This window comes from Xiphias gladius, chromosome 22 (genome assembly GCF_016859285.1).
Source record: "Xiphias gladius isolate SHS-SW01 ecotype Sanya breed wild chromosome 22, ASM1685928v1, whole genome shotgun sequence".
Taxonomy (NCBI): domain Eukaryota; kingdom Metazoa; phylum Chordata; class Actinopteri; order Istiophoriformes; family Xiphiidae; genus Xiphias; species Xiphias gladius.
In genome coordinates this window covers 7,336,434-7,360,042 of record NC_053421.1, presented here as the reverse complement: position 1 = coordinate 7,360,042, position 23,609 = coordinate 7,336,434, and the positions used below count along the sequence as shown (strand labels likewise).

The following is a 23,609-nucleotide window of genomic DNA, read 5'->3' as shown; positions in this document are numbered from 1 at the left end:
AATCAAGGGATGAGACTCGATAATGGTCCTTTGCTCATGCTGGGCAGATGAAGTGTCAGGAGATGGGGAGATTAAATGTTATCTTTATTAGATGCAGTGAGAGCCACATTTTTCAGTAAAGGACCAAGTTTCTGTTCTGAAAAGACAGAAAAACAAAACAAAACAAGGAAATAATTGAGAAAATTACATGCGTCCCTCTTTTCATTCCATCCACTGCAATCTAAACTGAAATACAGACAGGAGACAGGGTCACTGCACAGGTGAGATATTTTATTGCATGCCATTTTTGCTTCACATCCCAATGTCCCTTTCTCACACACACACACACACACACACACACACACACGCACGCACAAATGTCTTCTCAAGACAAGATAACGTGGTCCAGATCTGAGGTACCTACTAAGTTTACATTGGCTCCAGGGAAAAAAAAAAAAAACAAAAAAAAAAAAAACCTCGAGAATAAAAATAACAAAACAAGAAACAAGTAAATGATGAATGAATACTGATATTTATAATAATAATAATAATAATATAATAATATATATATATTATATATATAATTATATATAAAAAGTTATATTTAAGTTATATTTATTTTTAATAAATAAAAATAACAAAGCTGCTGTATCTGTGTATATGTCATCATTATTTGATAAAGGCACACCACCTCTTCTAAAACACACTAGTGATAACTTCAAAGGCTAGAAAGCCAGTTCCACAAAATCAAGCCCACTGAGCATTTACCACGCAATGTAACTGCATCAAAATAATGTCTCAAATAATGTATTTTAAATATGAAAAATATGCATTTTATTTATGTTTAAAATACATATTTATGGATCCCAGCAAGATTACCGTCATTGTAAATCCGCTGAAGCAATGAGTCAAAACTATGTATTAAGGCATAAAAAGAAATTCAAGGTACCGCCTCGTTAAACACTTCACTTTACTTCTTAAGCACAACTGATGCTCTGCCAAGGTTGATAATTGGCACTCTAACTTTCTTAATCACATTGAGAGCTTTCACTGAAGTAACACACACAAGCCCTTGACGTGATGTAGTTTGGACCCATTTTGTGGCTTTAACATCTCCATTTCTTTTCATTTCTTTGGCAATTTTATCTTCATATAACTAACAATATTTTTTTTTTGGAAAGTTGCCTACACATAACACCACAAAACTAACAAAAAAAACAAAAAAACCCATAAGTAATCCCAGGCCAAAATCATTTCTTCACGACCACATTCAGCTATGAACAACACTCACTCTATCACACACACAAACAAAATGTTGAGCAGCAATAAAACAAAAGTTAAAGTAACACTGCAGAGGGAAGCACAGATTTGCCTCAGACTCATCTTTAACTGGGCTGGGTGAGTGTAAGGTACTCCTCAACACGGCCTGAAGGATCTGATGTTGATGTTTTAGGAGAAGCGGGAATGCTGCCAACAATACAGACTGAAAACTGCAGGGGATGTTCTCACTTTGATGGTATGTAGCAGCTGTGCTGTTAACCATCAGTGTTTGTTCCAGGTTGGGGTTGCCATGGGACCTCTGGAAGACCTCTCCACCACGATCAGTTCATCGGGGTTGTCACGCGCCTTATAGTGGAACAGAAGGTCTTGGATTGCCCGCTCCTCAATCTACAAGGACAGAAAAAAAACAAGAAAAAAAAAACAACAAAAACCAAAAAACCAAAAAGGAAATAGAACTGGACATATTGTAGGTACAAAAATCACACTTCATTTAGAGGTAAAAGAGAAAATGCTGACGCACAGCGTAATAAGAGATAAGATAAGAGTGTTTTACATAATAGTAACCAGTAGGCTGCAAGAAATCAAAAGTGATCTGTGAGGATGCTGACAGAAGCCTGGAGAGGAGCAGAGAGGGCTGTCACAAAAAACTGGAGGCACCTCGTTTTTAACAGGAATTGCTCCGAATGCAATGTTCATTAAATTAACGTCTACCAGATATGATAGAAAGGAGACACATGGCCACAAAACTTTGAGGGGCCACTACTTTGTTTTTCCACTTGGATGCTGCTCATGCAAGCACTATATTCAGTCATGTAAGAGTGCCTACGTGTGGGTGAGTGTGTGACCACTTATGTACACAGACAAGACACGTTACCTGGATGAGCGCCAGCGGCTTCTCTCTGCTGCGGATCAGTGCAGCTTCCTGCTGCTTCTCCTCCTCCACGATAGAGGCAAAGGCCACCAGGGAGGAGAGAGGAGGGCTGCCCACTGCACCCAGCACCCAGGGCCTGTGGGGAGGGACGGGTGACACAGGGCAAGAGAAAGCGCGAGGGAGACGGTTTGAGGATGGGTATCAGTGACTGTGCTGCCATAGTGATACCAACAAGAGTAAGTGTGTAGACAGACGTTGAATCTACTACTGACAAGCTCCTGTGTGCGAACAGGCTGACTTTCCACCTGGATTTAAACAAACCTCTTATGATTGTTTAATTGGATTTAAGTTAAAAACATGTTACACTGTCTGTATTAAGTCAGAATCACCGTACTGAGACAGCACTTATTTAAGACTTGGAAGATCTTTGCATAAGCTTAGATACAGGCAAGACAATCCTTGCTCTTGTTGACCTTCACTTCATTTGATATAGTGGATCACAAAATAATGTTGGAGAGGCCAGAATACTGGGTGGGACTGAGGGGGCAAATCCCAACGTGGTCTAAATCATATCTTCAAAACAGGAGAGTTTAGGTCTAAACAATACAGCGTTCCACAGGCCTAATTCTTGGTCCTTTTTAGGTCTACTAGCTCACATAATTCAAGAGATTAATATTTCCTATCACAATTATCTAGACGTTACTCAACTTTGCCTACCAGTTTCTTCTCATGACTTCCAACCTGTTAAACCCTGATTCAGTTCATTGACTGGATAAATGACTGGATGTGCTAGAACTTCCTTCAACTTACTAGGGACAGAGCTGATATAATTCTTTGTGGCACTCTATAACATAGGTCTTCATCTTCCCCGTCAATCAAAATCTCAAAACAAGCAATTTTGGCAAAGTCAGAGACTGACATTAGCGTCAACTGTTACATTAATACTGTTATAAAATTGGCATTTTGTCATCTTAAAAATATAACAAAATAAGAGACCTGATGTCTACGGCTGACTTGGAAAAACAACTATATGGCTTCATGAACAGAGTAACATTCCTGTAATGGTCTGGTTCCTGGTTTACAAGGAATTTTTTTTAAAACTGCAGCTTATTCAGATTGCTTTGTCAAGATGCTTCAGAATTTAAAAGTATGCTTAAATTCCTATGATTTCCCATGGCCTTTTAATATTGCGTTTATTGTTTTTATGTTGGTTATGTCTTTATTTTCATTTTTATATGAAATTTCATATTATATATTCTATATCCTTTTAAAGTTTACATGTTTGTAAAGCATCTTTAAACTGCCTTATGTATGAATTGTACCATATGATTTACCTTTACACACTAAAAATATTTCCCTCAAAAACCACAATGCAGAACACATTTTTTCCTCTCTGAATATTTATATCCTCTAAAAATTACACAACCTGTGTTGTTTTTTCCTATTCCATGAGGATCCTGACAATCTATTCAACATGACATAAAATATAACAGATGACACGAGCTCCCTACAGTCTGATTTGTTTGCGCTTAAAGTGATATCTTAGGTCATAGCTGCAATATGTGGGTTGGAGACACACTGCATTAACATTTTGTTACAAAAGTGGCCAAAAACATTCCTATTCACTCACTATGATGTATGTATGTTGGAAAGAGGACTCTGTTAGTGTGTGCGCGCATGTTAATCTTGGTAAGAGACACCTCTGGAAACGTTTGTAGAAGACAAAAAGAAAACAAGTCTAACAATCAATTAAATTGTCAAGATTATTAAGGCATCTCTACTAAATCTGATTTAAAAATCTGGAAATAGTGTCCCAGAAGGCAGACATGAGAATGCACGAGGCTGCTGCTGCTTCCTCAGTCTTGAACCGTCCGAATACCAGGAGGAACCTGAAACCTGCTCCCTGTTCTGTCTGATCTCCTTTGACATGAGGTCTGCCCTTATCAATTCTGATTAACATCAACGGCTACACTAGAGTGGCTCACAGAGCTGTTTAATATCTAGAAGTCTGCTCTAAAGACTGCAGCGTGGAACGGGGCCAAACATACCGCAGAGGAAGTATGATATCGGATAAAAAGAGACACACTCACAAAAGACTAGGAGGAAGCACTTTACTTTAAAGACCTGAAATTACTGAAAAACTGTAGATATGACCCAACAATTCAAGTATTTTATACCTTTCCATCAAAAAATAGGCATCGTATAAAATCAAAGCGAAGTATTACTACAGCTAGGAATATTTTTATGGACTGGAATTGGACTTGTGTGTGGTGTGTGGTGTGCGTGCACTGTGTTTGTCCAGCTGTCTGGGGATGTTGTAAAGGTCAGGGTGACTCGGTGTCTGCGGGCAGGTCAACCCAGCTGTACTGGGTCATGTAGAGCTGTTCACCTCAGTCAGACCAGAGCCTCACAACACTCAATCTGTGTAACTACAGGAGATCCTCGAGAAGTCGTCCAGTCAGACGTACAACTCAATAGCTTATGTTTTTCTTCCCATGAGAATCAGTCTGAGGTAAACACTCATCATTGCTTCCCCTTTTATTTTATAATCTCTGTTTCTAATCTCCAGATTGACACACAAATTTAAAAAGAAATAAATAATATAAAATATTTGGGCATTTTCTTGAATGAAAGAAAAAGGCATTAGGATGGATATAATCAAGTGGGTTTTTTTAAAATTAAGGCTTATATTAGGTACTGTAATAAGGTTAGATAGAACTGACGAATTAAAGTTAATGGGGTATCTTGAATATAAAGTAAGTATGTTTGTGTATACGTGTGCTTCTGACTTTAAACCACTTTACAGCAGTTTTATGAAGACACCTCAACAGTGTCACCAAGTGGAAAACAGCAGTACGGAACAGAAGTAATCAACCTTGTTCTGGCAGTGACCTCTGTCATGTGCATTTCTGCTTCCCTGTGTATTGCATATAAGTAGTATACTCACCCAGGGTGTCTCTCTGGCTCGCTGCTTTCAGCACATTTGAACGTGACCCTCCTGGCAGTAGGCGTAGGAGTAACAGGCGCTCCGTGAGCAACGTGGCCTCTCTGTGTACCTGTTTGCCCCACTCTGATTAAGCGGTTCTCCTCCTCCTCCAGCAGTGCCCGAAATGAGCATGAGGAGGGAGGGGACTGAACTGCTGTTGCCCTACAGACAGAAACGAATGACACAGAGAAGGAAAGAGCATGTATGACACATGAATTCACAGTAAAGGTAAAAGACGATGGCACTTTTGTTGCCACTGCTCCTAAACAAATCTGGTGACCTTCTGTTTCAGTTGTTTCATCAACTAAAACAGCAGGCAGGTATGTATTAGGCATACAGGTATGTATGCCTAAAACGCTCTGGTACACTAAGTGTAAAAATGCATATTCACCTAAACCAGTCACTGTTAAATCTACGTGAAGCAGGTGATTAGGTGAGGAGGATTTACGAAACAACCACTGCATGTTTATTTTATAGCTAGAACTTGCTTCTCCTGTCTTGTTCATGTTCTATAACACACTATAGTGGCGGTGTGGAGACTTTTCTTCCCATGACGACACACAGGATCCAGCTGCATTGCATTCCAATGTCACACCTGATGTCATTAACCTGTATTTTTGTTCCTTTTGCCAGACGACATAACAATAACAAAATATTGATTTTATCTGCAGCACTCCACCTTGGCACTGACTGCCGGTGAACACAGCAGCCTGTTTCTAAGCCATGATCATATTTCCAATTAGTTCTGACATTTAACAACAGAAACAGAAAAATATGTAAATGAGAACAACTTTATTGTGAATTCGGCTGCATTAAAATATAGTATAGGTAATCCTCTGTTTAGCTCCTCTGTTTTTTCTTCTCTCTCTCTCTCTCTCACACACTAACTACAAACAACAAAAACTTGTTTTGTTGCATATGTTAAGACAAAGTCTAACAAATGAAATGGAGGATTAAAAATTAATTTTAAGTCAACCATTACTAAACACAGGCATTTGTGTAGTGAATTTCAAGCTTCAGAGACGCGAGCCGGTCCGGCAAGAATAGACCAGGCGTGTAAAGGCAGCGGAGCAGGAAAAAGAGCCTGGCGCGAGCTGCACATCTCGCAGACCGAGCGTACACACACTGAGTAGAATGGCAGCAGACTGTCTCCAGCAGCCGCGACAGATGCTTGCTGTGGACATTGCCTGTAATACATGGCAGACTTGTGTTAACGCACAGTGTGTTTAATAATGTGAACACAGTGTGTGGACTAAGAACTTCTAGCGGAGAGATGTTCAATTATGGAGGTGCTGTATCAGATCCGATTTGTATATCTGATATCATGGAAATAGATTAATATGAAAGTACTAAGTAAAGTTGACTTTAAATAAAAGATACAACTAAAACTTAAAAATGACTAAACTGCAGGGACATATTCTTGTATGTGACAACTGTCTCTACAGCATCTGTGTCTGACTTGCAGACACATTATTTATACTGTAGTATATACATTTACAGTATGTGTGACTGTACATACTGGTTGCCTAATAGTAAAAGTGCATACCACATAACCGCAACGTCCACGGTTCAATCCCCAGTCGGGGAATGGGGGTTGTTGCATGACACTCCCCACTCTCCCTACATTTCCTCTCTCTCTCTACTGGCTGTCAAATAAAGGCAAAATTGCCCTCCCCCCAGAGAAGGAGAAAAAAAAAAATCTTAAAAGAAAGAAGTCATCCATGCTAAAAATGTATACACTAATGAAATTGTATCGAACTTTTGATAAAAATACCCTCCAAATGGTATAAAAAGAACTCCCCACAAATCAAACTGATCCCATTTAATTTTCTATCTGTTAATTTCAAACTATACAACCAGTGAGAGGCTGTAAACCCATCAAGAGGACCCAGGAAAGTTATTTCATGACAGATGTTGATGGCAGTGGTCTTCATAACTGGGCTGACTCACCAGGCCTTCCCACTGCTTTTGGAAGGGGTAACTGTGGGGGTTGGCTTGGATGCTGTGGACTCCGCACTGGCCTCCTTGTTGGCCATGGCCAGCATCTTCCTCTGCTTCTGGGATAGTTTAGTAGGAACAGGGGAGTGCTTGATGCTGGTGCTGACAGTGCAAGCAGGAGGAAAAATATGTTGTACAGTTAGCTGAAGCGAACAGTGAAAAAATAAATGTCCATTCATATGCAGCAGTACAGCTTTCCTTCTTCTTTCTACTTGTATGGCCTGTATCGACTAGTCTAACTGGTTAGTGTAAAATAACAGTTTGCTCGTGAATGACGCAGACCTCCCGTACCTTCCAGGGCTTTTAGGAGTTGCTCCGAGGGTCTGCAGAGAGTTGGCTTCCATGTCCATGATGGTTCTCAGATCCAAGACTGGGGGCGGACGAGCGGGACTGCAGATGGTAATAATGCAGTCACACATTCGAAGTAAGTAGGACGTACTGTTCAATTTTCAATACTTATTCTTTAACATTCCTTTCTTTCTGCAAACCTTCTCAAACATCTGAGTATTTTCTATCAAATCTCAAACCTGCTTTTCAAAGCACGTAAAATAACTCATCCCCACCTTGTGGACTTTCTGTCTGCAGCGGTTTTATTTTTTATTTTTGGAGGAACAGACGAAAACTGAAATTGTAAAAAAAAGCAAAAGATGCTTGTCCATCTTACCAGGGCAGGATCTTGGGGATGATTTGTGAAGCAGAGTTGGGGGGAGTTTGGATGCCATTTCTCAGGGAAGTTGGGGTGCTGGGTGGAGTCTTCAGCCTCTGACTGAAAGCCTTCTCATCCTGCAGATGATAAAGAATGAAAATTTTACCTATGATCTATTTTGTATTTGAGTTTTATATCCACCATTCCATTAAATAATTCACAATATGCAGCTTTGGTTAAAGCGTGCAATAAAACAGGAGCATAACAGATATTAACCTCAGCTCTGTCATGGAAGACAGGCGACTGCATGTCTCGGGGACTGCCCACCCCCATGTAGCTGCCCTCTGAGTCCGACGTGAGCAACTCCTGCAGGGACTCTGTCGAGTTAGCCTTGCCTGACTTCAGCAGACACGGGGAGACCACTGAGAGGAAACAGTGTTTGTTAGTGAAATGGTAACATCTTAACTTAAAACAACCTGATGGTTTAAAAAAAAAAAGACCTGATGACTGTGAGGTGGTGTGTGATGACATAGGATGTGTGTTACATGGGTTTAAGTGTTCGAGTGTACCTGCAGCAGTGGGGCTTTGGATGATATCAGAGAGAGTGTAGCCCCCTGAGCTGTCTGATCGTCGCCTTGGTTTCTTTTTAGCCTTCATCTTGGCTTTCTTTAACAAGATTTCCCTGAAGGGTTCAATGTTTACATTAAGCAGTCACAATTCAGCGTTCTTGTGGTTTTTACCGACATGAAAAGAGCAATGATGTGTTTCACAGAGGCTAAGCTCTATAACAAAAGACTAAACTTCTTTTTAAATATTAAAGTAAGCTATTAAGTCAACTATGAAAATATAATATATGAAGCAGCCCAATTAGACAACACACATAAGAGTCAACTTGGAGCTATTAAACTGTTCTGTCTGTGTACCTGCAGGAGTGTTCCAGTTCTGCCTCTGGTTTGGGGCTGAATGCTGAGTCCAGATCTTCATCCTCATACATACTAAGGTCTGGAGCGCCAGGGTATGGAGTGATAACTCTCTTTTGCATGGCTGGGATCTGATACAACAACAAAAAAAAAAAACAAAAAAAAAAAACAACAACCCACAATTAAAATGTCACCACAGATGTTGCAAAAACCTTAAGTCAAGCATCTCCAGCAATAGATGTCAGTTATTAGGCAACGTGACCCTGTACACATTAACAAAAAGATATGAGAACCAAGACCGAGTTTAAAAAACAAACAAACATGCAATCACTATAATCAGCTGTTCAAGAAGAAAAAACCTGATACATTTGACTCTTTATTTTGTAACAAACCAAATACTGCATTGTCAACCGCACGCGCACACACACGCACCCACCCATCTAGTAATAAGCTACCTTTGGCAGTGTAAAAAAAAAAAAAACCCAGAGCATTCTGGCCTCAGTTACTCAGACACTGCTAATCACATCAATAGACAATATTTGGCACATTTTTCATAATAGTTTATAAAATCAAAGCTGAGAGACAAACAATTAGCAAAAGTGAAGTCGTGGAAAGATCATGCAGATTGGCATGTTCCTAGGGTTGGGAGGTAACTCACCATCCTCTTGTAAGTTGTAGCGAGATCCACAAGCACCTCATCACTAAGAATATCCAGAGCTCTGAGGCCAACATTTAAAAAAAAAAAAAAAAAAAAAAAAGAAGATCAGACACACATGTAAAGATGAGAAAACATTTTTAGTTCTCTCCTACTGGCACATGTACAGTTAGGTCCATGTACAGTATTTGTCCTGCTACATACATAAGAATTTCCATGTCCACACATTTACTGAATACAAACTATATAATATAAACCATTGTATAACCTTTCATGTTATAATGAACTATCAAATAATTTTAGATGGTACCTTTGTGATGCCACAAATAAACCATTCAAGACTTAAAACTAAAATGCTGAAATGCTCTAAAAACAACTGTGTTAAAAGATCTTTCAAAATCCACAACTGATTCTCACTTTGACTCCAGCAGGGCAGCCATGTTGATCACAATGAACTGAAGACAGGAGAGTTTAAGCTGCTCTGCATTGTACATGGTGGCAAACTCCAGCAGCTCTGCAGCATTCTTCAGAGTCACTGAGGAGAGCAAAGCAAGCAGCTTAGTTAACCACCTCGGGGAAACTTAACTTGCATGATGCAAATGTGTCTGAATTTCCCTTTCCATAGCTTCGATCTGCAAAATCCTGCTGCATTCACATCATACAGAGAAGACAGGCAATACAGTCTTGATATTGCCTATAAGCAAAATAGATAATTTATCAGGTAATCTATAAACCCAATTGAACAATTCTCAACCTTTGGTCACAAACCTTGAAGTGAAAACATGAAAACAAAACAGCACAAGACACTTAAAAAAAGTTACTACATATGCACCCTGCATTTTGAGCTCATTCCAGATATTATGTTGAAGCCAAGTTAATATTCATATGAATAACAACAACATCTGTAGCACTATCAATGACACAATGACAGTTTACCATCCATTTTTTCCCCCCTTTGACTCATTCATTCAATTCAAAGTAAAATCTGATTTCTGTGAGAAGCTGTCCAGTGTCTGGATAGCTTTAAAAACAACTTCTGTACATCAGCATATTCAATTTGTTGCTTATAAACTTTCAAATCAATCAAACCTGTTTTTTTTACATGACATTTGTGCAGCAATATGTCCAAATGAAAAGAGCTTGTAAAAGATAAGAGCAAAGTAAAATAAGATGGGTAGATGAAAGGGGGATAAGACAAATAAAACATACAATTCTCAGTGATGACAACCTCGCACATCTCCTTCAGTCGTGTGATAAGCAGCTGGTCGGCCACAACCAGTACACTGCAGACAAACTCTACATTCAGAGACTCTGTCAGGCAAAGGAAGAGAAGAACAAGTACTGTTAAATGTTCACTTTCACTACACACTTTAATTTAGCAAAACCGGGACTTCTAACTAGTGCAAAATCATAGAAACACCACAAATGTACTTTCAGTCAACACAAAACTGGAGAAGTTACCTTTAATGGTGGGAGACTCGTCTGTGTAAATATACTCGAGAATGACCTGAAGAATTTCTGAGCTAGTAGGCATCTCCAGTGCATTACAGGATGTGGCCTGAGGGGGAGCAAAACAACTGTATTAATACTGTCCACGAAACTGATTGAAATTATACAGGTTTATACCAGTGACGCATTGCTTAAAGAATAAAGCAACATGGATTAAAAACGTGGCGCACCTCGATCCAGGGGTTTCCAAGCATACTGTTGAAATATTCTGTAGAAAAGATGGACACAAAAATAAACACACTGCTACTCATTTCCTTTACTTAAAACACCCAACAGCCATCCAATTTACACCCAACAGCCATCAACACACTGGAAGCTAATAATTGCACAAACTGGAGATATCCTGCTAACTAACAGGCAAACAGGAACAAAACCATAGCCTCAGTTTGGAGGAAATAAAAGCATTTATTAAAGTAATGCTGCAAAGGTATTAGGGTATATTTCACATGCATGCGTTCAACACAGTACTTATTGTTGGAACCAAACGGCACATATGCTAATCTGTTACATACATGCTTTTGCAAAATAACAAATTGCAGTTACAGTTTCTATTAATATGATTGATTATAAATATCTTTGTGTGTGCTTCCTCATTGATGATGTGCTGGGTCAACATCTCACCTAGTCTTGCACAGAGGACACTTTTGTTGCATGGAAACTCTTTCCCATCTTCCGATTTCAGAGTAACATCACAAAGGTAGGAGCTGTGGGGACCCAAAATGGTCAGGACATCTAAGTGGCCATATCAGATGTATTAGTTACAATCTAATCCATAGCTACAACTGCTAATATACGCTCATATACCCACCATTTTCTCTGGCAGAATTTGGCTTTGTTGCCAGTTTTCTTTTGGATGACATTGATTTTCCCATTTTCATATTTGACTCCGTCCAGTCTGGCAAGGAATAAAGAAAACATGATTAACGACAAAGAACACAAAATCTGATTTTGCCTCAAGTTTTAAAGCACACTTGGGTCTTTCACCGTGCAGACAGGCTGCCCAGGCCGAGCTTCTTTGCAACACCCTGCAAGGTTTTCACAGGATTGGCCCCTCCTTCGATGGCTCCAGCTTTGTCGCCTTTGCCTCCTTTCCCCTTCTTGCCAGGCTTGGAGCCCTTGGTCTTGGCCTTGTCACCATCTCCTTTGGTTGCAGGGGGAAGGGAGCGGTACACCTCAAGGGCTGAACAACCTCTCAGGCCCAAGTCCTGCAGGCTACTGATAAGCATCTCCTGCTCTGAATCCTGGCCAAGGCAACAGAGACAGTGGGGCAGTCTTCATGAAATAACCGCAGCTGAGTCAGAGGTAACCGTTCTTCGCAGCTGAAGCTACAGTTTATACAGTATTGATACCTGGTATATAGGAATTCTGTTGCTGAGAGCTTGTTCAGTTAGTATTATTGAATAAGACCTCACCTGGTTTTGTCCGATCAGGGCCCCTGAGACTCTCGGCCGCACTCCGTGCACCAGCAGCTCACAGGAGTCTGTGTAGATGAAGTACAGGGCGTATTCCAGCATGTCTGGTGGGATTTTTTCCAAAATTATTAAATCGCAGCCCACAGCATCTTCGCTCCTCCTCACTTCCTTATCGAGTTCCTCATCAACCCCACAGTGCTCCGACATGAACAGTTTCCGGAAAAACTCAGACCTCATCGACAAAATGTACTTGTGAGCTGGGAAGGTGCGATCAGCAGCCTGAAGCGTCACATCGTGGATGCTGTCCATTTCATCTGCCTCATCAAGAAGGCCCCGGAAGTGTTGGGAGAAGGAGGATGGGGAAATGCTGGGAATCTCATACAGACTGGATTAAAGACACAAGGTGGACATCACTGTCAATAATCATTCAAATTATCAAAAAGAACTTGTGCATCAAGATCACAGACAAAAAGAGCATAATCTGTGACACTTGAGTGATAAATGGACTAGATCAATCCATCTTTACAAAGGCCAGCTGCTCACTGAAATAGCAAAAATAAATGTAAATAGACCACAATCTTAACAACAACAACATAACAATGATAACAATCAGACAGCAAATGCATGAGAATCATCAAGCTGTACGTCCTTAGCAGAATGGTAGTGTATTTTATGATCAGGGTAGAGATTTAAAAAAAAAAAAAAAAAAAAAAAAAGGAAAGACAATTAGACCCAACCAGATTAAGATAACTTTTCCACTATTTCGTGTTAGGCCCAACCAGCTAAAGGTGCCAACGTAACATTCAGTGACAAGTCATCATCGAGTCCCTGTGGAGATAAGGCTTGTAAAGTGAATATCTGCATGGTTTCTCTCTTGGAGGAAGGTCCAGGTTCCCACCTCTAGATGGCAGAGTTACCTGCTGTCCACCTGTGAAAGATGGTATGATCAGATATTCTGTCATTTCTCTAAACGCTCTTTCCCCATTTACCACTTAGCTGTTTAAACTTTGATGTTTTACCAACATACGGTATCTTGTTAGCCACAAGGTTACCAAAGCCAGTCAATCTGCAAGTCAAAGCACTAATAATAACCTTCTTAAAAAGGTTTTTAACTTATTGCGGGTCATAAAAATTATGTTTCAATGTGTTATGGTATTGCCCACCAATACCAAATGCATACTGCTAAAAGATGACCTTAATATTTATCAATAAAAATTTAATAATTAGATTTGTACAAGGAGGATGACTAAGAAGAAACAATTACTGTAATTTTTAAATCAGAGGATCCATCCTGCATTAAGGACTATTTTGCCTCCTCTATCCACTGGTTGTTGAAGTTTGGATTTCATCCTTTCTGTCTGTCTGTGAAAAATCAGCATATAATGATTATTTCTTCTGGTTCAATTATCACTGAAGTGTCACTCATAGTTTCAACAGCCTGTTTACACAGGATGTGCTCGAGTTGCTTTTTCAGTAGTCTGTGTCAGGTCAGCCTGACACACTTTACATGTGCAACTGGTCCCAAAGCATCATTTTAGGCTTCAAGTCTACTTTCTACAGACTATGAAAATAAGTACATGATAGTGAGCGGCATTTGCTGTGCTTCAAGAAAGATCTCCTACCTTGTTTTGGGGTCGGCCTGAAGCGCTCCAAAATTCCGGCCTTTAGAGTCCATGGTGATGCTGACAGCTCTGTGGACATGCGGGAGTTTCTCCAGGCGGATTCGCTCGTACAGTGTCCCAGCATCTGAATGGCCACAAACTTCCACACTGACCTCTGTAAGAGCACGACAAGCATGTAAAGCAGATTTAGCAATGATATAATCATTTCTGTTAAAAAAAAAAAAAGAAAAGAAAAAGAAGAAAAACCTGCTTTAACGATGCCTTTTTGTGTTGTTCACCCTCGCTATTCCTCTCTCTTTTGATTTATGCTGCTGTTTACTTTTTGATTCACTTAATACAGAGTCCCGTTAGTAACAGTGTTTTTGAATTTCATTTAAAAAAGATGATATACTAATTTTGAAATCATTATCAGACGCAAGCATTAATTCAAATCATTTAAAACAAACTATTGCAAAACGATAGCAAAATTTATGATTCAGTATACCATATTTCTGAAGTCCTCACCTTTCTTCTCACTGTACTTCTTATATTCTCCAGCCCACACGCCACTGAAGCCCTCCCCCTCCTGAGTCACAAACATCATGCTGTTCTTGCTGAGAGCTATGTCCGACATGAAAACCTGACGCCCGTACGCCCACCGACACTGTCTCACCGAGCTGCCGGAGGAACGCCAGCAAAACACCTGGCAGAGGGGGTTAAAATACAGAAGGGAGGAAATTGAAGCCTTAGTCACCATTTTCATCGATAGGTCCATATAGGCCTGATTCTGCATTGTATAACTGTGTACAACATAGGTTAGATAACAATACAAAAAGTAAAGCAACTTTGAAAATATCAATAGTACATTCCTTCACTGTTCCAACATTTAGAAACTGAGGCACAAGTTAAACTAAACTACAGTTTTATCTTTTCATAGGTGGGGAGTAATGCTTGTCTTATACTTAATGAGTGCACTTACCCTCCCGGCTTCATCTAGTGCCAAGATGGCCACCTTTTCCCCTTCTCCCTCATTCAGGATCTGAGGATCCACACGGTGGTCGAGACTGCCGCCACTGACCAGGACCTTCCTGATGTTGAGCTGCCTGAACAGGACACATCAAAAATAATAATTAGAAAAAAAGAATGTTAAAGCGTTACATCAAAATGATAAGTATAATATAGTATATCAATCACTTTGTCTAACTGTAGATATTACTAGACGGAAGTCAGTCATTTAATTTCCACTGCTGATTGCTTGACCATCTGAATTTAGGTCAATCCAATGTAGTGTTATTGCTATTTAACAGGCAGGTATGCATTTGGCTCTTCTACCCTTTCCAACCAACACATATTCACAGCACTACACTATGCAAAGCAGAGAAAAAGATAACACAACTGTTTCCAATTTAATGGCTAATTTACTATCAGCTGTCATTCAAATGAGGCCTGATGAGACTACCGGAGGATATGCAGAATGGACAGTGCCTCTGCTGCCTTGACTGCAAATGTTTTTCAGCTCGATGAGCATGGAAGAATACGGAGATTACATCTTTATGTCAGATCACAAGATGCAGTCTTTTGTTAGTTATGAATGCATACTGTGCTGTAACAGGCAATGCGCCCACTATTTCTGCCACGGGACACAGGATTTTGGAGATAACCTGCTAAAAATTAATGTAGTGTGGGGGCTCTTTTTAATTTGTGTGGTACTATGGTCCAATTTGATAAATCTATTGCTCTGATTACATTTGGGAACACTGCTATGTTAAACAAACTCAGATCTTTTGGGATTTTTTATGTTGCTCAACAGAGATGGATATGTATGTAGCATTTTAATATCGCAGGCAGTGTAAGAGTGACTTTTAAGTCTTTTAATGAGATGGAATCTTTTCGACAATTTTTGTCCTTTAAGACAAGAAGATTCGAGACCATGTGAGTCTTTTACATTTTTGCAGTGCAATGAGCGGTGTTTTAAGCCCTACTATTTTACTCGCCTTGAAGCCATTTTCTTGCACTGGTATTCAGCCAACAGGTAGACATCCCCCCTCTCAGTCACAACAACTGTTGCTCCATCACTAGCTGCTGCCATGGCTATGGTAACATCCTTGTGGTGCAGGGCTGATACTTGCCGGGGGGCTGTCACACATTTCTCCCCATTGGGATCCAGCAGATAACCTGAAGATTAAATCACAGTGGAGTACAAAATATACTGTACATTAAAATGCATTTATTACTTTAAAGTGGCAATCTCCAGATTTTCATTTAAATAAATGTCTGTTGAGTCACTATTTATAACATAATATATTATAATATTTATATATTTGCAGTATTACAAACTGGGTGACTGTGGCGACATTCCCAGAAAAAAAACACTGTATTAAGTTACTGCTAATGCAAACCCAACATTTCCTACTGCAGCAGCGTCACATTAAGAACAATCAACTGGTGAAACATGAGTTGCTTTTATTATGAAGTAGTCACAGGCAATGCAATGTGTTTGTCAGTGATGTTTGCACTTACCGCCATTATCCATTAAAAATGCGTCTACAAAATAAGACAACGGTCACTGACGGCACGTTGTGACGGCAGATAAGTTGGTAATATGACAGGGAGTAATGGAAACATCACTCTGAGCTGTTAGATGAAGGGCTGCAGGCACATCTCCAACTTCTCAGTGAGGTAACCAACTCCTGTCACTGTGCCCTGCTGTTTGCAGACTCATGCCATGTGCAGCATAAAATCAGATCAGCTACTCACAGAATGATGGAAAAAAAAGCCAATTATTGCCTGACTTCTTTATTAAAATGACAAGTTTGTTTTGACCTGTAGTGTTAAACCACATTTGCTGATACCACCAGTAACTACAGGTGTCTTCAAATCAAACAGCACTGAAATCTTCGAGTTTGCCACTTTTATACTGGCCTTTTACTTTACATTCAACCACGGCAACATAATTTTCATGCCTGCATGCTAAAAATAATAGCAAAAATTTTCTACTCTTTACTTTTATTCAAATTCATCTGCTCAAATTTACCACAACTGTTCACTTACATTAATTATCTGAAAAGCAGTATAATTTTCTCTTGTAACGTTGGCTTTGCTGACATTTCCATTTTGAGACTTACCCAGCTGGCCTCCATTGAGTCCCATTGTATAGACAGCCTCCCTGGTCCACAGCACTGTGTGGAACCTTCCTGCTGCAACTCCAATCACTGTCCTCCCTTTCAGCGTCTTGGAGAACACCTATGCAAGATTTATGCAAGGTACAAGGACATTAAAATTATAGTATATATTGATAGGTTGTAGTTCCCAAAGTAATGGTCATGTAAGGCATTAAGTGTAAAAAAGAAACTAACTTTCTATTCAACAGAGAGCTCATTAAAGATCCCTTTACACAATGTAATTTAGTCACCAAAAAAAAACAAAAACAAATCCTATTTAGCACACAAACATTGCTTGTTACATTTGTTGGAAGATGTCATCAGCCCTCCTACCTCCTACCTGTTTAGGGACATGGGCTGAGGCGGGAGGAGGAGCTAAGCCGAGCTGGTGGAAGGTGTTGAGGCCGAAAGTGTAAACGTATCCTTCCTCCGTCAGCACCACTGTGTGGTCTTTAGCTGCTGCCACCTGGGAGCAGTGGTGGGACATCAGACCTTCTACCATCCGAGGAACCTTAGGAGAGGAATAACAAGATAATGACAAATATTAGAAAAATAAAACAAACTAAGTATAAAGAAATGTCAATAGCCTTTGCATGCTCGCTGCTGGGAGTTTAATGGTATATCCTTTATCACTATTTACCCGCAGTCACTCTGTCACTGAAACGGCATTGACACAGCCCTATTATTTTCTGCTCTGATCCACTCATTTGCTGCGTTAAGCTAATGTTGCAAAAGTTACTGTTGATATCAGCCCAACACTTCCTCACTGTACTCCACAATGAATGTATTTTACCAGTTTAGTAATGTTTGTAAGGTCTGTGTCTGTTTCTTAGCATAGGTGAGAGACAATGCATGCAGAGTGTTAATACAAGAAAGATGTAAAGGTGTGTATGGTGTATGGTAAAAATGTAGGAGAAATTAAAAGGGGTTTCCCAAGTACGTGCTCTCATAGGCCTCTTAGTACATGGACCGAATCACACATTTTTACAAATCATCATCAAACATGCTTTGCAGAGAGGGTGCCACTTTCTGCTGCACCATAATTGTTAAAGAGATTTTTCCATCTCCACCCAATCTATCCCAGCCATCAGAAACACTTTTTAAACTTACGGATCCAAGAGTGAATACACAGAGTGGAGACACTTTAGAAATGTTGTGTGTGCATGAGCCGACACGCATGCAGCATGTTGCAGTTGCTCCTGTTCCTTTCTTATTTTCCCATCTTTTTAGCTCTCTTCTTTTTGTCATACTTGTGTAAAGTTTTACTATTAATTTATTTAAGTAATGCCCTCTCTAAACATGCTAGTAGAAAAAAAAAAAATCTAGTCTGGTTTTTTCATAGTTAAATTACTTCTTCACCTGCCTTTTTGAAGGCCATCATCCAGCTACACTACCATTGTGCAGCATTTCCACGGTCAAATTGTGGAATTATTATGTTGCTGGGCTAGTGAGTGTCTTTGAGTCCGCCTGCAGTGAGTCTGTCGGAGTTAATCAGCATTAAAAGTGTTCTGTTAGCCCAACTTAACCTGCAGGATTTTCTGAATGCTGGTGTGACATGTTCCGCTGCCACAGATGAAATAAATTCAGGAAGAGTGAAAACGAGTTCTTAGTGTCTCAAGCAGCATGCTCTCATGAATGACAGGCACACAGAGTGCCAGTAAAGAGACTGACAGGGCCGGTAAAAACTTTATGGATTTCTTTAAGTCCAGCAGGATTTGTCCTGGTAGTCCCCATGGCCAGTCCGACTATGACCTTGGGAGAAAATCTGTCAAATAGCCAGGAATTACGTCTGTCAAAGACGATGAACTCAAAAAGACAGTCTGAGTGTCTTTGTGCATTGTGAAAAACAAAAACCTGTGTTGTGTTTTTATAAATATTGTACTGATAATGGTCCTAACTGATGTGAAAATTCATATTTTCACAATGCACAATGCCCCAAATTTATATTCTTGACAGAATAATAATTATTCTACCAGCTTCAAAACACCGGTCCTGAATGTTTCCTGCTGTTCCCGTACTGCAGGAATCATTTACTGTATCATAAGGTTGTGACAAAATGTAAGCTGTAACAAGTCTCACCAGATAAGTCTGTTCATCTCCATGGCCAAGTCGTCCTCCTTGTCCATGGCCACAGGTGAACACCTGGCCTTTCTGAGACAGGAACACAGAGTGGAACTTACACAGGACCACCTAAAAAGGGAGGAGGAGATTAAACATGAACGTATTTATGATTTTTCTGTTGTTGTAAGTTTTTCAAATACTACATGTCCTTGTGGTGGGGAAGAAACAGTCTGAGGTATTGCTTTGTGCTGGTTAAGGTTCTTGTCATTATAATTTTGACCTCATAGCAGAGGCTGCGAGGCATCTCTTTCCATGTCCTTCAGCCAAGTCCTCTCGTAGTGATAGTAAAAACACTATGCCAATAAAGGCCAGGGTACAAGTGGAAAAGCAAACATCATTACTAATACATTTGTCCCCTCAAGGTTTCAATAGAGCGCAGGGATGTTTCACACACATGCATACACACCAGTGTAGTTCATTTAATTAAAAACATGTCATTGTGGAATTAATATTTAACCTCTGGCACCTGCTGGATTGGGCTAAGAAGACAAAGACTATACGCTGTGCCACTGGGTCATTGTGTGGTCATGAAATCAGATCCACCTGTCCCCCACTAGGCTTTATGAAATTACTCTGCATGACAAGTTCTGCAGGTCAGAAAACACATCAAACAGAGTTTCTTCCGCAAACAGCAGTAATTTAGTGACACAAAGGCTTGGATGCATTACTTCTTGACATATACGCAAACCTGCTTTCAAATGCCTTATCTTAAGAACAGATCAAAATGACAACATTTCCAACACATTCTGCATGACTTAATCTACTGTAATCAGCACCTGGTGTGTACTCACACCACTAGGGGTAGCCGAACTGATGCCAGCAGCTATATTAATTACACTAAGATCAACTAAATGACAAACGCATGAAATTGTAGCCCAGCTGGCACAGTCTAACCATGCACAGACTGGGTCAACAAAGTCACATATCAAGACAATACAGAAGAAGAAAAAGCTAGTCACTCTATGTCTGACAAACCAACTATGTTTGACTCAAATAACATTACTGATGGTTTCTTTTTTATCCTGATACCCCAACCTCCCAAACCCGCAGTTAACCAAGAACAATGTCTTTGGTTTACTACAGCATGCCTACTATAATGTCCCTGGGTTCAACAACCACTAACTTCATTTATCTAAAGCACAGTTTAAAACTCTCAAGTATAATCATTATTTCTACAGCTATGAATTCACTAAGTCAAGTATGAGCCAAGCTTTAAAAAAGTTTTTATAAATGCTGATGTACCCTGAGGAGAAGGTTGTGTAATACATGACTCTGGGGAGGGGCTGTTTTGCTGGATTACCCAGGTGGTGCGCCTTATCTTGAGTGCCCATGTGCATTGCTTTTTTTTTTTTTACATGTTGGCATAGAGTTCAAGCATGAGGCCATTACTGGTGTGACGCGTGAGAGTAGGGTTTTCAGAGTAAGGAAGCCCTTTGCTGTAGGAAAACACCTAATTCCCTGGAGAGGTGGGACTCCAATGTTGTTGGCCTACCTGCTTGATGTAAACTCCAGTCCTGGCAAACACGTCCACAAGTTCAGGGTGCTGTCGGCTCTCCTGATTACCATGGCCGAGGCTGAAATTAGTATTGTTTCCCCACGTATATACTTCAGTTGGGTCTGTAGTGGGGAAGAAAACATAATTACAAGCTCAGCTACGATACTGCCTCCCCCTGATGACTGACTTAAACCACTGGTCATTTCTGCCATTAAAAGAGTGATGTCCTGTTTATCTCCAGGAGTCTTTCAAAATGTCTTTTGATTATATATAACAGAAACACAAATCACAATGGCAAGAAAGACATGTGATATAGCACAGGAAGAATTAAATCCCATGCATGTGCAAGTGTGAAATGAACCATTAAACAGAAATAATCACCATAATGCTCATGAGCCTTGTTACTTAAGACTTACTAAACAAACTAAAGAGGCAATCGTTTCATCATCAGGTGTCATGTTCATGTGCAATAATGTCAACCTAAGTGAGGAAGTCATCAACTTTTCTTTTTTTTTTTTTTACCAGTGTTTTTGAACACAACATGTGTTGGTCGGTCCTTCATTGTGAGATCCAGGACAGAGAGACCCTCCTTGTCCTGGGTGGAGAGAAGTCCACCATGCTGAAGCAAAACAAATTTAAATAAATGTCAAATTCTTGAAAATGACTCTTCACTCGCTTCACTTGTGTAAAAAACTGATCCAAACAAAACTAATTATGTGTGTTCAAAATAATACATCGTAAGGAACAATCTTTCCTTCTATGGCACCACAGATTACTTTTATAGTCCCATGATATTGGACTATTTTCACTAATTTAGTAAATGGGACCTTTTCTTTATCTTGTTACTTATGCTTATGAACACCTTGACTGACTCTCGACAAAATGGACAGCACATTTTTTTGATGATCCACCTGGAACATATACCTTGACTAGTGATATAAGACAGTGGATCTGTCCATAGAAGGCGCTGCGATGCAGGGCGGTCCAACCGGATTCCTTATCTTTCACCATCAGGTCAGCACTCTTGCTCTCCAGCAGCCACTCCAGCAGGGCCTTCTTTCCCATTGAGGCTGCCAGGTGCAGGGCTGTGCGGCCAAAGGCATCCCGCAAGGTGGCTGCATTGTGGCAGTGTGAAGTCAAGAACGCCCGCAGCTGCCCCTCAGAGCCACCCGTCAGTGCCGCTACCACCTGGTCCGCGTGCTGCTGTGAGCGGCATTTGGGGGTGCAGTCTGGCGGTGCCAGACTCATCCTGACCTCTGCCGAATCTTCTCAGTGAACCCTCCTCCCTTATGTATTGCAAAGTCTTTCTGACAGCCCACCACGCACAATTGCAAAAAAAAACAACAACTAAAAAACAATATTGTCTAAGGTAAAAAACCAAAAACACTGTCACTAATATTGCAAATGATAACAGAGCTGCTCTCCAGGAGGCAAAAGGTACATAAGAAAAAAAATATGTATCACCAAAAGGTCAGGATGGTGTGGAGTGCTAGAATTGTGCTTGTGTTGAGGTTCCACCGCACCCTAGCGACCCCAGAGCCCTTCTGTGACTTGTTTCAGTCCACCATTTCGACCAAGAACTGAAAACAAACTAAGGTGCTTGCAGCATACAATGGCATTAGGAATTCAATAAATACAAAACTTCTTCTGTTTTTTTATACAAAATTGTACATTTCAGTGTTTGCAAAAATAGTTTTTCCTCTACTGATTTACAAAAGGTGGAAATTTCAACAACCCTCTGACCTTCTTGTCCAGCCGTCCAACCATCAAACTTGAGGGGAAAGGCCCCCTTTCCCCCCAAAACAGTCACTATCCTTTTCAAAACTCCATAATTGTAGAGTGCACCTGAGGAAGAAAACGTGAGCATTTTCAATGAAAGACAACGGTGTACATTCACACTTTGCTTACATGCAGCCCAGAAAATGCAAGAACGGTTTTGTGTGCCGGTCCAAAACTGCAAGTGCAAAGGCCATAGCAAGTTTGGCCTGATTACAGACTTGAGTAGCTCAGATCAGCTGAGTTGACACGTTTGCCAGACAGCTATTAGACAACGCTGTGCAAACAAGAATGAGGTTGTTAAATGTAAACTTTGCATGTAGTTTGAATATGGGTAGTGTTTTTTAGAATAAAGTGCATTAACGTCAATAAGGGAGGTTCGTTATGTTGATTAAAAAGCAGGATTACGTAACGGGCTAAATTAGCTGAATACCATGAGCTTGGTAGTTTTCTGTGTTGGCTCAATCCTTAGTCAACGCCTCATTGTGTTCTCAGTAAAAGAACAGGGGCGCTAAATACACTGTGAAACAAAACAAAAACAAAACTTTAGTATAATAAGATTTACTATTAGCGCTCGGTGGCTAACATGCTAAAAAAAAAAACTGCACCCAAGCGGGGCAACGTCGCACGTGAAGCCACATCACAAATCGCTATGTATTTTCAAACCTGGCAGCCAACTCGACACCTAGCGTGGGCAAAAACCACTACAAAATGCGGAGGTTTGAAAATTAACCAAGTGCTGTTAGCAAGCATTAGCTCATCCTACTTTGGCAGCTAGCTTAACCGACACATCATCGCAAACTAGCGTTAGCGAGCTGTTCTGCTGAGAGAAACTAACGTCGCGGCGTCCCTTACCTGCCGCTAGATAAAGAAAAAAGAGGACATGGAGAAAGTTGCATCAACGACGTATATCCACTGTGTCATCACTACAAACAGGGGACACTAGCGATCTTTTCACTGGTGCAAATTTTGACAGGGCTGGATGCCTGGAACCCTGCAGGTGAGGTAATAAGCCACGCTAGTGCTGAGACCTCTGATTGGTCGGGGAGTGTACATACCAATATCCTATTGGTTGCTTTTTGAGGGCGTTAGTTGTGGGCAGAGGGTGTTGTTGCTGGATCTATGATGTCACAGATTTTTTATTTATTATTATTTTTTTAATTTTAGGTTTTATATACTTAATTATAAAATAGTAACA

At 40.3% G+C, this 23,609-nt stretch overlaps 1 protein-coding gene and 1 long non-coding RNA gene across 4 annotated transcripts; one reads left to right on the top strand and one right to left on the bottom strand.

Moving 5' to 3' along the window:
• Nucleotides 1–575: 575 nt before the first annotated feature.
• On the bottom strand, nucleotides 576–23,394 carry ibtk (inhibitor of Bruton agammaglobulinemia tyrosine kinase). Of its 3 annotated transcripts, none has more exons than XM_040117691.1 (30): nucleotides 23,267–23,394; nucleotides 22,379–22,480; nucleotides 21,560–21,942; nucleotides 21,158–21,254; nucleotides 20,633–20,757; nucleotides 19,099–19,209; nucleotides 17,360–17,530; nucleotides 16,984–17,101; nucleotides 15,853–16,033; nucleotides 14,838–14,961; nucleotides 14,384–14,561; nucleotides 13,880–14,033; nucleotides 12,258–12,642; nucleotides 11,830–12,086; nucleotides 11,654–11,740; nucleotides 11,467–11,549; nucleotides 11,016–11,053; nucleotides 10,798–10,894; nucleotides 10,546–10,647; nucleotides 9,754–9,871; nucleotides 9,340–9,400; nucleotides 8,685–8,812; nucleotides 8,331–8,443; nucleotides 8,038–8,183; nucleotides 7,780–7,898; nucleotides 7,407–7,505; nucleotides 7,068–7,217; nucleotides 5,079–5,279; nucleotides 2,135–2,267; nucleotides 1,522–1,647 (listed from the first exon to the last, which is right to left on the bottom strand). In XM_040117691.1, the coding sequence occupies exons 3-30, from the start codon at nucleotides 21,881–21,883 to the stop codon at nucleotides 1,522–1,524; spliced, it is 4,026 nt and encodes a 1,341-aa protein (XP_039973625.1). In that variant the 5' UTR covers nucleotides 21,884–21,942; nucleotides 22,379–22,480; nucleotides 23,267–23,394. The 3 variants fall into 3 exon arrangements, with proteins under 3 accessions (XP_039973626.1, XP_039973625.1, XP_039973627.1); XM_040117693.1 differs by having other exon boundaries at nucleotides 21,560–21,938; XM_040117692.1 differs by having other exon boundaries at nucleotides 576–1,647; nucleotides 21,560–22,480.
• Nucleotides 4,570–8,777, top strand: LOC120784159. The gene is made up of 3 exons (XR_005706407.1): nucleotides 4,570–4,643; nucleotides 7,414–7,539; nucleotides 8,691–8,777. It is a non-coding gene; the product is annotated as an uncharacterized LOC120784159 (long non-coding RNA).
• Nucleotides 23,395–23,609: the final 215 nt, after the last annotated feature.